The following is a 14,883-nucleotide window of genomic DNA, read 5'->3' as shown; positions in this document are numbered from 1 at the left end:
AATACTCATCAAAGTAACTCAGGGAATTCAGCAGGCCACTGATTGCATCATACTGTACCTTCAGCTCACTGACTTGAGAGGTGATGTGCCACATCAGGTTCTCACTCAGAAACTTCAGGCCATATGGACCAATTAGCTCCGCCAGGGCCTGCAACTCTGTTCAGGAGGTGATATGAATAATTTAAGGCTCATGATTGGAAATTAAATGAGGGACCAGATTGATGTTGTTGCCAAGCAGCCAAAAGTTGTTCACAGAATTGCACAACACAGCCAGGCTCAGGTGGAGCTGTACTGTTTGTTTCCAGTGCTACTCTAATACAAAACCTGACTCTCTACCTGTGACAGAAAAAATAAAGCAAACAGATTTAAATTTGATTAGTGAGCCGAAACAGTGAGAGAGAAACACATCTGCAGCTATTAGACCTCTGACTCAACTCAATATCTCTGACTGAATATGGATGGATAAGGATGTGTGTGGTTAAAATTGGAGGTGGTTAATGGATCAGTGAGTGAATCACTGTGAGGCTCGCAGATACCTCACTATGAAGTAAATATAGACGATGATGATGACACTGAGCGGGGGCGTCTGTTGACGTGCAGTGGTCTCCAAGGTACCATGTGAGAGTGTGTATGTGTGTAAGCCTTGTGTATGCAGCTCTATAATGTTTGCATTATGTAGTGGAGTGGACATGGCGTTAATGCAGCCATAAGGAGGTCAACTGCTCCTACAAGTGTGGAGGCAGAATGGGAGGCTGTGTGGAGGAGAGACAAGTGATGCTGGAATAGTTACGAGGCAGGGACGGAAGAGTGGGGGAGATGATAAGCAATTCTGAACTTTACATTAGCCAGGCAGTGTCAGAATAAACTGCATGACAGGCAGCGTGAAAGAAAACACCGCACACCACCACAATAACAAGCTCCACATCCTCTTGAGCAATAATGCTCCCTCTGCATGTGGTGTCACGGGAGTGAACGAGATCTGCGAGTTTTGGAAAACAGCGAGTCATGCTTTGGATCTGTGGGCCCCATTAAACCTTAGAGTACAGGGGAATTCTGTCAAGACTACAAACTTATGTCTATGAAAAGTGAATCTCTCTCACTGATGCCTCTTTGCTCTTGTCGTGTAAATGCTCTCACAGGAAAAAATATGGTAAAAACTGTAGATGTTTGTTTTCTTGCAAACTTTTCTCAGATGAGTGAAATTCCCCACAAAGTGCAGTGTGTAAAATGACATACTTCTAGACACAAAATAAGATAAATTCACAGAAAAACTCTCCAAAGTTTGGAGTTGTTGCTATGGATACTGAGCTCTGCATTTCTCTAATGACTGTCATCTCTCCCACGATGCAACATGCAATTACATACAATAAAAAGTTATATAAAATGTAAACTTGAGCAGCTTTATATTATTTGTCTCCAGTCTCTTCTATCACCTTCTTTGTGAAAGATAGAAGTGACTTAGCGCTTCTAGCTTACTAAAAAGAGCTATGAGTGTTCATCTAGCTGTAATGAGAGATGTACCATAAGGCTCATATTGACAGATTGATTTATGCTACAGATTAAATGACTGCAATAAAGCTCTGGGGCCCGACCTGATATATCTGAAAACTCCTCTGCTCTGAAACCTGGCTCGTTGTCAGAAGTCTGGTTGACGAAGCAGTGCATCGTGGGACAGTGAACGATGAGGGAGTTGCTGGCCTGACGCAAGAGACTCTCCAGGAACCTGAGATGCAGGAAAAACAGACGTAACTTAAGTTCCTTAGCTTTTACTTAGAAGTAAAAGAGATGAGAAAAATGGGAAACAAGACAGAGAGAGAAAAAGTACGAGGATGTACTGTGCTACATGCACAGGTGTAGACTGTAGATAAAAACATGAAAGCAGCAGAGACTTAAACTAGAATTGTATGCCAAAAATGAACAAATTAGTTAATAAAAATGTACCAGAATGGTAGAAGACCCCCAAAGCCCTTGTTTCATACATGTCCTTCTCAATGCTGACACGAAACCTACACCCTCGGCTATATGCACACATGATGCTTTCGATAATGCTATATTTCAATGAAGCAATATATATTTAGTGTTTCACTAATCCTACCAACTGGGGCTCCTGTAAATCCCACAGGTACACAATGTGTCATGTTTCACAGGTGCTTTATTTTATCATTCCAATTCCTTCATGATTGTGTCAATCAACTTTTTCCTACCAACTTCATATCATTATTTTTTTTCTGTTTTAGTTTTTGTTTTTAAAAGTATTTATGTATTCAGGTTCTGCTAGACCCCAGTCAAATGCACCCAATTTTGCCGATGCAGTTTTAACAGATAGAACTATTTATCAAGATTAAGTTTGCCAGGGGTCCTATTGTTATATATACACACTATTAGGGGGGGTAGCAGGTATCCAGGAAGTGCTCCAGACTTTTAAGCCAATTTGACACCATGACCAAACTATGTTATTACACTCCCAGTTCTATCACATGATATCATGAAAATTATTTTTTCTGGTAGACTAACATTGTCATAGAGACATCTGTAAATCAGTGGGTAGTTGTTTTTTTGTGTCCAACCCCCCACAAAATTATTAATTGGATCAAATCTGTGTTTGATCCAGTCAGTCTGATAGCATTTAATAAGTTTAGAAGTAAAATTTGATTATTTTGTCTCCACCAGATTCTTATCAGTTGATTCTTGAGTTCAGGCAGATGTTTGTGCCAAATTTGAGGAAACTTGCTCAAGACCATCCTCAGATATTGCCTTCAAAAGGACCTTGACTTTGCGACAACAAAAGTCACCAAAACATTCAAATCAGTTTATCATTGAGTCCAAGTAAATGTTTGTGTCAAATTTGATTTGAAGATGTTCTTGTGTTACAAAAACATGGGCCTTCTGTGGCCATCGAACAGACCGGGGGGGTCTGACACCGCATAGTTTTTCCCTTCAAGGTGTTCTTGAGATATTGCATTCACAAGAATTAGACAAATGCAAGGTCACTATGACCTTTGACCACCGAAATCTAATCAGGTTATTATAAGTCTACTTGAGCATTTGTGCCAAACTTGAAAAAAATCCCTCAAGGTGTTCTTGGGAAATCACGTCCACAAGAATGAGACAGATGAAGTCACAGTGACCTTGAACTTTGACCTATGACCACCAAAATCTAAACATTTAATTCTTGAGTCCAAGTGGACATTTGCAAAATTTGAAGAAATTCCCTTAAGGCATTCTTGAGATATCATGTTCACAGGAATGGTACAGACAGACTGATGGACAACCCCAAAAACATAATGCCTACAAAACCATTTTGCTATTACAGTAGTTCTTGTGTGTTAAATATTGGTAGGATTAGGGTTAAATGGGCACTTGCATGCCACACACAGTAGATATAGCTATCTATATTTCCCATACCAGTTTGTGTAGATGGTTGTGATGGTCTGCCCTCCTCTGGAGTCCAGCGGCTGTGTTTGCTGTAGCATGACGTTCTTCACCAGCCGGGTGACGTCCACATTGATGTAGCTGGAGAGGCTGTGCAGGCTGGCTGTATAGGCTCTTACCCCTGCCAACAGGTCTGAGGGACGGGATATCTCCTGGGTGGTCCGGTTGTAATTGGCCATTCTCACGATGATCCTGGAGAAACATGTTTAACCAACGTCATTTATAACCAGGCCAGAGTGGGCCAAGGGCAGTCAGATGGGACCTTAAAATGGGTTAAACGAGCCATGGTGGCATGGTACTATTCACTCATTAGGTCAGCACATTCAGTGCTCCGGGGCTTCAGTGCAAATGTATTTATTTTTTGGCAGGGCCCTTCATTTGCTCTCTTCCTCTCCCTGACTAGACTGGATTTACAATTTTGGCCCTGGAAGGACCAATCACTGTGAGTGTGCTGCTACTCGATGGTGCTAATTTTAGGGTGACAGGGGAGGTAATCATCAGCTAAGACAGGGAGACTAAGCAGAGCATACACAAAGAAACATCAGGTTGCCCTGGTACCAATCCCTAATCTAAATAACAGTTAGCGCTGAAATGACACAGAGCAAGGGAGTGACATGATGGATCTCTTCTCAGATTTTTAAGTGGGTGCAGCACAGTCTGACACGCAGGAATCAGAAAGAAAAGCAGGGTTCATTATGGTGATGGAGGAGACATTTCACAAGAGACAAGCTCCAAGCTTCCCTAATTGTCAGGAAAAAAAAATTCTAAAAATCTGTGAGTGACGATTTGGAGAAAATGCAGTTTGAAATGTTTTTGAGATTTCCCAGCACTCTGTTACATCCTAGTGTTTAACAACTCTGCAGCCCCAGTTCAGCAGGAAGGGGGGCAACATGTATGTGAATATTTAAGCTTGAGTGTGGACACAGTTAAAATCAGTGAAATGACGGCATTATGTTAATACACTGAGGTAGAGTTGTACAGCACATTTTCGCCCTGGCAGAGGAAACAATATTACATTGACAATGTGTTCCTCTCACAATGAAAGCAGGCGCTCATGTCAGTTATTAGCATATTTCTGACAGTAATTGTTTATGGAGCCGCTGATGTGACATGCAAAAAAAAAAAAAAATCCAACCACCTCTGCAGCACATGAGATAGGGACAATTGCAAATGTCACCTCAGGGTCTTTTTGTACACCTTCAGGACTCATCACATCATATTAGAGCTACAGTTGAAACTTTTATTTTAAAAAAATAAATCAATAAAATAATTTGCTGAAACTGTCACTACATTCACACAGCACTAAATGAGACATTTAATCTGTGAAAGGAATCACTCTTCAGCCTTCTCTACTGTCTTGTAGCATTTCTATTAGCCTTAGTGCATGTAAACAAAAACAACCAATCAGAGACCAGGAATCTCTAATCCAGCCGTCAAACATGTCAATCACTGTTCGCACCTCATACCCTTCTGCAGTGCCTGCCTACTACAGGCAACTAAACTCAAAGAGAAATTTGCTCTCATTAATCGCGTATTGAAAGTATATATTGTATAATTGAAAGCTGCTAATTTGCTGCACAAAGCATGCTGGGATACCTGCTGCGAAGGCTAAGCTAACAGCATGATGAGAGGGAGTGACAATTTGAGAAATTCAAACGGTGCTCAAACCAGAACAGCCACTCAATCTGCCGCTCTGGCGACTTTCTGAACAGCTCTGTGTAAATCCAGGAAATGCTAAACTGAAACTAATGAAAAATGTGTCATAGCTGATTATCTATCCATGTAAAAAAAAAACAATAAAAAAAAACATGTTTTCAGCAAATGTCTTTGTTACAAAAACATTACTCATGTGAATCAGTCATTTTCAGTTTAAGTAGTAAAATATAACAGAAGACAGTTTTGTACTGTTGCTTTTTTGTAAAGAAAACACTTATGTGAAATGTTGGTAGAGAAGGGGGATTGTTGGATGGACACAAGCAAGCAGAGGAGCTGGGCGGATTCAAATTTAGGCGAATTAGTTGTCCATACTGGGCATGCACCCCTACTGCCTCTAATGGCATCTGTTAGAATCAGACTGCAGTGCAGTCAGCAACAACCCAACAGGGCTGAGCAGTCTCTGATGCAGCTGTCAATCATGTCAATCAGTGCTTGTGAACTAAAGTCAAACTGCCAAAAATGGCTGCGCTGATCAAATATGAATCAATATTCTGATACTGAATTGCCTATTTCTCACCTCAAATATTTTCAGAAACATATTTTAGTCTACTGTGTAGCTGTAAAATGAGAACGTTTGTGATATTGTCATACTGAATACAGGAGCACCGCCCGCCAGCTGGACCAACTTTTAATTTTGTGAGAAAAAGACAATGCAGTAACAGAGTCCTGATTCATATTTGATCAGCGCTGCCAAGTTTGACAGTTTGGCGGCAGTAAAAGAGCAGTGATTGAAATGATTAACGGCCGCATTAGAGACTTTTGCCTGGTTGTTCGGACAATGCTGACGTCTGATTCTAGAGAATGCCATTAGAGGTAGTAGGAGGAGGGACATGATTTCTTTTTAGACTATCGGTCTCATGTACTTCTTTCAGGAAATAGTAACATTTTCAGCAAATACGACACAAAGTTATTTTCTTAGACGTTAACAACTGTAGCTTTAATATTGTTACCAGGGAAACATAACAATGCCCCCATCCCCACTCAGCTTACTCAGTGAGGTGTGTCTCCAGATGAGAAATGAGGAATTCTGTTGGAACAACAATGTGGTCGAAGACAATAAAGTCACTGCAGAGGCTGTAGGAGGAGCAGAGCTCCGTCAGCATCAGATGCATCTTGTCCACACTAGGAGAGAGAGAGAGAGAGAGGGAGAGGGAGGGAGAGAGAGAGAGAGAGAGAGAGAGAGAGAGAGAGAGAGAGAGAGAAATGAGAAAATGGTCTTTAGGAACTTCACACAAATATTTTGACAATGATGGTAGTATGGATGTGCTTTTCTCAGACAAATAAGGTAATAAATGTGTTAGAGGATCGTAAGACATCTTTAAACAGAGGCAGAGGAAAACTGAGAGGAGGGAGAGACAGAGTTACAACTCTTCAGACTTAATTAGTCATCCTTCTACAATAACTGTGGCTACATACACAGTATGATGAAAACAAAAGAAACGCCAACATAAAATGTGCTGCCAGTAAAAGTGTTTGTTTTTTTTCTTTCCAATATGCCGAGGTGTTTTGTTTCTTATTATATTACACTGAATATAGCTTGATCCAGTACCTGTCAGCCCCGATTCGATGTGAAGGGTAATAAAGCTCAGAACAAATAATGCCTTGTAATTCAAACCGTTTTAATCCTGTCTTCCTGATAACAAAGAAATAAGCTGGGATGACAGAAATCATTTGGAAATGTCAACAGAAATTAAAATATTTCTACCAACATGAACTGCATTAACCTATTTCAGACCTTGGCAGAATCTTGCACTGTCAAATGTTTATTCAACTGCACTTTGACCGGAATACAAGCACTTGATAATGTCTCCAGAAATCAGAGATCTATTAAAGATTTAGTGTGCAGGATTTAGGAGGATATATTCACAGAAATTAAAAAAATATAATAAGTGTGTTTTCTTTAGTTTATAATCACTTGAAAATAAGAATTGTTGTGCTTTTCTGACTTTGGAATGAGGTATTTATATATGGAGCAGGTCATCATATATGGAGATGGACATGTTGCTCTGCCATGTTGCTACAGTAGCCTAGAACAGACAAACCAAAAACTGGCTCTAGATTGGGCCATTCACGCTTATGTGTTGGCCACTGTAGTTAGCAGACCTTCCACGACAAGAGCATCGTAAAAACACTAATTTATTAACATTAAACTGCATTATTCATTATCAGGTGCTGGGCTAGCGGTCTCCCTCCGACATGCCAAACAGTATCAGACACCGGTTTTAATTGCCTTTTTTTTTTTCTTTTTTTTTTGGGAGAGGAAGAGACATCTGCAAATAATTAGACTTGTGGTACAAACGTCCTCAATGATGAACACTGAAGGAATTCTAACCAAAAGAAGCTTCAGCTGGTTGCCATCTGAAATTCTTACCACTAGATGCCACTAAGTTCCCTTAAATCTTACACACTGCTCCTTTAATTTCCCTTTTTCAAAAAGAAACTTTTCTTAAGGATCAAGAAGAGAGAAAAAACAAAAATAAAAAAAACTGACTTGGTAACAACAGTCCGGTCTTTCCTCAGGCTTTCAGCGCCTGGCTTCTCTTTCTGGACTTCTCCCTTCTTTGGCACCGTCTTCTTTTGCTTTCTGTGTCGAGCTGCGCTGATGGTCTCGGCACAGTGTTTGGGCTGCAGCTGAGGGGTTATCAAGTGGAAAGAGGTGGGTGCAGAGAAGAAGAGTAAAAAGGGGGGGAAGAAAGAAAGAGAGAGACACAGAGCGATGAAGAATTCAGCCAAGCAAATATTGGGTAACATGCTCAGATACAAACATGGGAGTTTTGCATTCACGTTGGACGCACTCAGTCAAAAAGTAAACACTCCTCATATTTTCCTCAGGGGATTAGAGAGACAACGCCACATTAATCAACTCCAGAGTTTTAGACCTGTATTATGATTTTATTCATATTCTCAAGTCTGTCCACTGCCTCCAGCTAAACCCACTGATGCCAAGCTGAGACGAGTGTGATTATATTTGGATATGGAGTTTGGCAGAATCAATCTGCACTAGATAATGAGTTGGGTTTTTTTATATATAAGAACCTGAAATAAGCGATTTATTGTGTTTTTGAAATAGACTTTACCTGGTCATTGAGGTTGCACTGCTCAGCACATATCTCTAACACAACACAACTGGTCTGCTTGGCTATCTGCTCCAGGAAGGTCACACACAGGCGCAGAATCCGCTTCTCCATCGCCTCGGTCTAAACACACAAACACGTGCAGTGTGTGTGTTAGTGTGCACATATGGAGGACAGTTAAGGATATAAGAAGGCACAGAAAAATGCTGAACACACACATGAAGGTAGGGGGCTTATTTTGTCCCATATTTTCTCATGTTACATTTAACTTTCTGTGTAGAAACTCCTTCAGGTCTGACTCCCTGAACTTGCAACAAGTATAACAATAAGTCACGTGGAGACATCTTAGGTGAATAGGTTACAGTTTTTAACTAATAGAAACCACCCTGAAATTTCCCTAGTTGTTTATTTACAGGAAGACAATTATATTACATGTTTTGCAAAGTTTATATTTAAATATTCAATATATATGCATTATCTTATCATATGCACTGATTTATATTCATTTTCAGGACAAAACCCTATGAGAGCCAAAGGTTTTTACAGAGGGGATTTCAGATATCTATTTCTATCACTCCACTACCAACCGAAATGAAAAATCCGTTTTTGTGTGTTTAAGAATAAAATGCGAAATAAAATGAGAAAAAAAAAATTGAGAAAATGGTATTGTAAGATTCCATACATTTTTAGACAAAATGAAGCGGAAAACAATTTAACTAGGTTTCACAAAAAAATTCCCGAATTGATTACTTACATTACACAATTATTTTTTTGTATCACAAGTCCTTTGAAATTTTGTTCAAATATGCAAATAAGGCATTATTTAACTAAATATATTCTTTTTGCATTAATATACAGAATATAAATGAACTTAAAATAAACACCTTAATGTGTATTTTGGATGTTTTCTCTGCACAAGGCTGAAAGAGGACATAATTTGGAGGAAAAATAGCCCAAAATCTCAAAATTGACCAATTCATGAAAAACCTGTTTCCACATCTGGCCTTCAAAAAAAGTTGTCATGATTAAAGAAAATGACACGCTGCCTTCATGATGCAGCAAAAGTGCTAAAAATCAAGCTTCATGCAGAATGTAACCTGTGTCTTCATTGCATCTCAGCTGAAGATTAATGGTTTGGTGAGTAAACGACTGAACACTGACCTCTTCTGGGCAGAGAGGGTGTCCACACTGACTGAAGTGAGAACAGACAGACGGGAAGGCCATGAGGTAACGCTTCATGGTCATCTCCTCACTGCTCTGGCTAAACATCTTTTCAAAGACACGCGGGTAGAAACTGGGAAACAAACAGGAAAATAAACAGTAAAGACATCAAAGTATTCAGCCTTGTAAGAGAGGTGAAGAAGAGGAAGAGAGGAGAAGAAGAAGAGAAGAGGAGGGGAGGGGAGGGGACTGACCCCAGTATGGACACCTCAGATGTTTCCTGCAAAAGTTCTTCGACACTGTCCACCATCCTGGTGTGAAACTGAATCATGTTCATCACCTTCGCTAAGTCGGGATAGTCCTTGATTGGAAGAGGGGCCTTGTTCACACTTGTGTAGGCCTGAAACAGAAGAAAATAAAAATATTCACCATTTTACAACATTGGACTGATGATTGTGTGATATTTGATGATGCTGCAACAGACCTGCAATCTCAACCAGTCCAGTCTCAGAGCTCTGAAATCAAACTCCTCTTTGTTTTCAACTGCAGAGTAAAAATGAATCTATCATTACTGAAAATGAATTTCTTAGGTCAAATTTTAAATGTGTGCACAGAAGCTAAAATAATCTGCTGTTTGTTTTTTGTGATCACCTTGTTTGACTGACAAAGCAGACAGGGTTGAGACGAACGAAGTCATCAGGACCGACTCCTCTTCTGGACACACGTACATGTTCTGTAGTGGACAAAAGAATGATTTATTCATTTTGTGAAAGAAAAATATATGGGTGCATTCAGTATTAAAAGCATTGTTAGCTTTTCCCCTTTGGCCACATTCTGCACTGCTGTTTTTGAAAGACAAATGCACATAATTTTACATCACACTATATCTACAGGTACCTGCATGGTGTCATTGAGAACCAAGGCATCGAACTGTGCCAGGTACTGGATATGGTAGCGCTGAACCACATGGTTGTACTTTGTCATTAGGCCTCTTAATTTCTCCATGTAGAACAGCAGCTCTGCCATCTGACTGAGAAAAAAAAAACAGACAAAGGAAATTAACACCAAGCAACTTTACTTTTATAATTAAAATTTGTATAAATACGTCATTATAGAATCTTTTGTGCACACTTTCTGGGTTAAATGCACTGATGAAAAACTACAAAGCTGCTGCACTGTGAAGACATCTTAAAGAGACAGTTGACCCCAAAATCAAAAATACATATTTTTCCTCTTACCCACAGTGGTATTTATCAATGTAGATTTTTTTAGTGTGAGTCTGAGATATGAACCTTAGAGATGTCTGTCTTCTTTCTAATTTAATGAAACTAGATGGCACTCAGCTTGTGTCGCTCAAAGCAGCAAGAAAATCATGACCCGGTTACTCAAGATAATCCACCTTGTTGTGAGCAGTTTCATGTAGGAACTATTTTCTTTCTACCAAACAACACCAACCAACTGTATGACTGTGCAGAAGGAATTATGCATCTACACACACACACAACAGGCTCGTGACAGCGCGAGATGTAAACATTATGTGCATCCTCCTCGGCTGAGCTGTAGTGTTAGCTAGCTCAGTGATTCTACTTGAGCAAGCAACAGATGATTTCCCTCTGCTCTGTGATACGGTTGGTGGTAGTTCAGTAGAAAAAAATAGTTCCTCAATGAAAATACTCACAACAAGGTCTGTGGATTAACTCATCTATTTTTCAAATGTACTTTTTGGCATTTTAAACACCACAAGCTGAGTGTCATCTAGTTCCATTTTATTGGAGGAAAAGTTGATAGCTCTACAGCTGATATCTGCAACTCACACCAAAACAATCTAGATTGATAAAAAGCTGTGCAGGTAAGAGGAAAATATGCATTTTAGATTTTTCAGTGAACTGTCCCTTTTAGGATGGAGTTGCAGTGAGGAAAAACTGGCTACCTTCCTTATTTTTGCACACTAAAATGGCACAGTGAGAACTCCACAGAGGTTTACTTTCTCTGCACCTATGACCTACTTGTCAATGTAGTCCTCAGGCGTCTTTATCTTTGGCATATTCTCAGAGTGTCTGACGAGCCACAGGACCTCGTCACGGGAAAATGACAGAGCCATGAAGACAAACAGAGCCTTGGGGATTTGATTGGAACAGAGGAGGAGGAATGTTATGAAAGAGGCTCAGCTAACATTGGTAAAAGTCATCATTACTGTGAAATGAAGGGTCATTCAAAGAACCCCCCACTGTTCAAAAATACTCCCCAGAGTCCAAGTTCAGGATGGAGGCTGGATCAAAGGTACGGTTTTTCACAAGTCATGTAACCAGAATTTAATTTTGGACTCTTAACTGGCAATAATGAACTCATTTAAATTCCTCAGGCACAGCTGTTATGCTCCTTACTGCGCTTTTACCTTTGGCCCTAACAGTCCAGGTTCATCCTCCAGAACTTTATATAATTCCTTCAGCGCTCCTCTCAGGTACTGCCTCCTCTCTCTGTGCAAAGCTCCGCTGGTAATAACACAGGAAATGGACATGAACATTTGGCTTCCCACAGCTCATTTTAAAGTAAACACACATCAGCGAATATTTATGATACAAAAGTTGTGAAAACTTTGCTGAGTTTCTTGCCAGACACACCTGTTGATGATAGCATGCTCACGACATTCCTTGATGTCTGCGACTCGCTTGCTATATCTGAAAAAAATAAAAGGAATAAAATGTGATGAGAGGCCAATTAACAATCTAAAAAATGTAATCAGTCATAGATACATTTATTTCAGTGGTCAGGGAATATCGGCCTTTCAAATACGTGTCATCTTTGACTTAGCATGTATTAACTTTTCAGTTGTTTTGGTTTTAGCTTCTGAAAAAATGATAAAGAAATACAGATGCAACTTTTCACAATAATAAGTGACCACTGGAACCTCTAGTTTATATAATGTCTACAGACTGCATTAAAAAAACAGCAAAACTATATTAAAGCACTGATTTACAAACTCTCACAAAACTTGTGCAGTATAATCCAAGTCTAATTTATTCAGTGGTATGCTTAGTACTTCCTTACAGGCAGCCCTTTTTGACAGAGACCTGAAGGTGAAACTTTTTGAAGTTTTCTTCAAAGCCAGACTCCATCGACAGAACCAGTTATTTTACCTTGCTAAACACAGTAGCTGCTGGTCCACTGCTGTGTCAGTCAGTAGTTTTCTTGTATTACTGTGTGACTTTGGTGAATCTGAACTAACCCTTTGAAACACCAAAGTCACACAATAACACAAATAAACTAACCGATTGAGGCAGAAGTAGATCAGCAAATCTTATCTTCAGCGAGGCAAAATCACTGGTTTTGCCAATAAAGTCTAGCTTTAAAGGGAGCATCGATAAGTTTTACTTTCCTTTCCCTGCCAGAAGGAGCTGCCTTTTTGATAATTGGTTTTAATGAGACTTGGATTATACTGCACGAGTTGTGTGAGAGTTTATAAATAGACATTTGGATACAGTTTTGCTGTTGTTAAAAGCAGACCCTTATGACTTCAATTCAGTTTAATTTTATTTATAATGCCTGATATAACAAATCACAATTTTTCTCAGAGGGCTTAACAACATACAACAACCCTCCATTTTTGTATCAATCGCTACGAGAAAAATCAAAGGGTCAAGACAAGATGTCCTCTACTTAAACGGTCAGTCCATTCAGTTCAATTCTTATTCATCAACTAGGAGTATTTCGCACAGTATACTGTAGCAGTGCAGCTCACTTACCCTTTGATGCTGTCGAAGAGGTCCTCAGAGACCTTGTGTATGTTAAGTACCTCATCTCTGGTGAGGATGAGGTAGAGACCGCTCCGCAGAGCCATCTTCCACAGCTCCTGGGAGGCCTGGTTTGTGTTCAGGCTGCTGTGGCACAACAGGAAGCCGACTACAAGGAGCACAGTCAGCAACATTTAGGATACAATCTGTGTGGGGGAGTACTTCACTGCTGCATGCATTTACATAGTCATGAATTAGGTTTAAAAATCCTTTGCTGAAAACTGTGGTCTGACTTTTAAATTTGATCTGAAAGTTCTTAAGATGCTAATGGGCATAACCAAAATTTAAAATCAACAATCAACAGTATTCAAAGTAAAATTTCAATCTGACAACAATCATTAACAAGCAATGCTTCTGAAGGTATATGCTTTCACAAGTAACACTGTCCTTTTAGGATAATGTCTAAAATGTGTTTGAGCTACAAATATCTTAAAATGCTGCATAATGTTTAAATATTTGTATAAAGTGAACAGATAGAGGAAGTTATTCAGGATGGGTAATACTTACTGATGATCCACCGCTCCATCACCTCCATAGACAGGTATTCACATGCCATCTGTGGTGAACAACATGCGTATTAACTGCCAATACAGACACACTCACAATAGTTGTACATGTACTGAGCCTACTGTATGATGAAGTAGAATCCTGTCAGTTAAACTATATTGTAGTCATCAGCATGGACATAGCTAGTGTTATGATTCAAAAGAAAAAGAAGACTATAGTCTTTGGAGCTTCTACATCATATGAACATCTTTATGTCATGCACAGTATTTTTTTTCCTCAAAAATAGTGACTACCCTCCTTAAATATGGTAAAAAATGCACATTTAATAATACAGCACAAGAGACCTATCTGTATTCTCTATAGACTTGAAATGAGTAGCTGCCATTTGCTTTCAAATATTTGGTATCTTTTGATAAGAAATTGTTGCCTGGAAGTCCCTTTCATGGCTCGTCTAGTGGTTATTATAAGAAAAAGGCCACAGGCAACTGGGATCATGACATTACATCACGGGGGCTGTAATGGCCGTGCTGAGACAGCGGAGAGGATGAATGAGGACTGAACCTTGCAGAAAAGAGAGATGCACTGCGAAAAGTCAGCTCTCAAAAACAAGAAAAAAAAGCAATAAAATGGAGGAAAATATTACTTGTACTAAACAAAACAACTTAAAAATATCTCATCTCAAAAAAACCTGCAGATATTGTAAAAATAGTGTGGCCATACTAAAAACAAGTCCATTTGTCAAGACATAAAGAAAACACTTAAGAATTATTTTTTTAATATGTAGGGAAATGTGCTCAAATTAAGCATTGCCTTGGTTTAGGATTTATACCTTAAAACCAGACAGGTACATTAAAAACAAGTACATCTGGGTAAATACAAAGAAATGTGTTAATGTCACATTTTGCCTCATTGAAGTCAAGCAAAAAAGCATATATTGCCTTGCTTTAATATATTTCACCCTACTTACATTAAATTTTTTACAGTGTAAGTAGAAATAAAAGTTTAGGGATAAGCAGAGCGGTCCGAGGGCAATAAAATAAATCATTTTCTAAATGATAGCACTGTAATGGGAGGACAGAGAGCTACTAATGTTAAGTAGACCATGTCTGACCCTCATAACACCACATATACTATTATTGCATCATTTAGCTGTGAAATATTTTCTCATTTCTGTGCCTGAAGTCACTACAAAAAACACGCTT

At 39.2% G+C, this 14,883-nt stretch overlaps 1 protein-coding gene across 1 annotated transcript in view; it reads right to left on the bottom strand.

The window, feature by feature from the left end:
* nckap1l (NCK associated protein 1 like) overlaps window positions 1-14,883 on the bottom strand; it is a 34,141-nt gene that overhangs the window by 10,767 nt on the left and 8,491 nt on the right. The window contains exons 8-23 of the mRNA XM_042506038.2: window positions 13,682-13,730; window positions 13,127-13,283; window positions 12,005-12,061; window positions 11,779-11,875; window positions 11,390-11,499; window positions 10,281-10,413; window positions 10,035-10,116; window positions 9,868-9,926; window positions 9,638-9,783; window positions 9,384-9,516; window positions 8,226-8,345; window positions 7,640-7,779; window positions 6,139-6,270; window positions 3,406-3,624; window positions 1,593-1,723; window positions 59-156 (exon numbers count right to left, since the gene is read on the bottom strand). Of these exons, the coding sequence (XP_042361972.2) occupies window positions 59-156; window positions 1,593-1,723; window positions 3,406-3,624; window positions 6,139-6,270; window positions 7,640-7,779; window positions 8,226-8,345; window positions 9,384-9,516; window positions 9,638-9,783; window positions 9,868-9,926; window positions 10,035-10,116; window positions 10,281-10,413; window positions 11,390-11,499; window positions 11,779-11,875; window positions 12,005-12,061; window positions 13,127-13,283; window positions 13,682-13,730 (1,863 nt within the window). The remainder of the gene's footprint in view (window positions 1-58; window positions 157-1,592; window positions 1,724-3,405; window positions 3,625-6,138; window positions 6,271-7,639; window positions 7,780-8,225; window positions 8,346-9,383; window positions 9,517-9,637; window positions 9,784-9,867; window positions 9,927-10,034; window positions 10,117-10,280; window positions 10,414-11,389; window positions 11,500-11,778; window positions 11,876-12,004; window positions 12,062-13,126; window positions 13,284-13,681; window positions 13,731-14,883) is intronic.

This window comes from Plectropomus leopardus, chromosome 2, assembly GCF_026936395.1.
Source record: "Plectropomus leopardus strain MGB_pleo_1.0 chromosome 2, ASM2693639v1, whole genome shotgun sequence".
In the NCBI taxonomy this organism is placed as follows: Eukaryota; Metazoa; Chordata; class Actinopteri; order Perciformes; family Serranidae; genus Plectropomus; species Plectropomus leopardus.
This window is presented reverse-complemented; position numbering and strand designations above follow the sequence as displayed.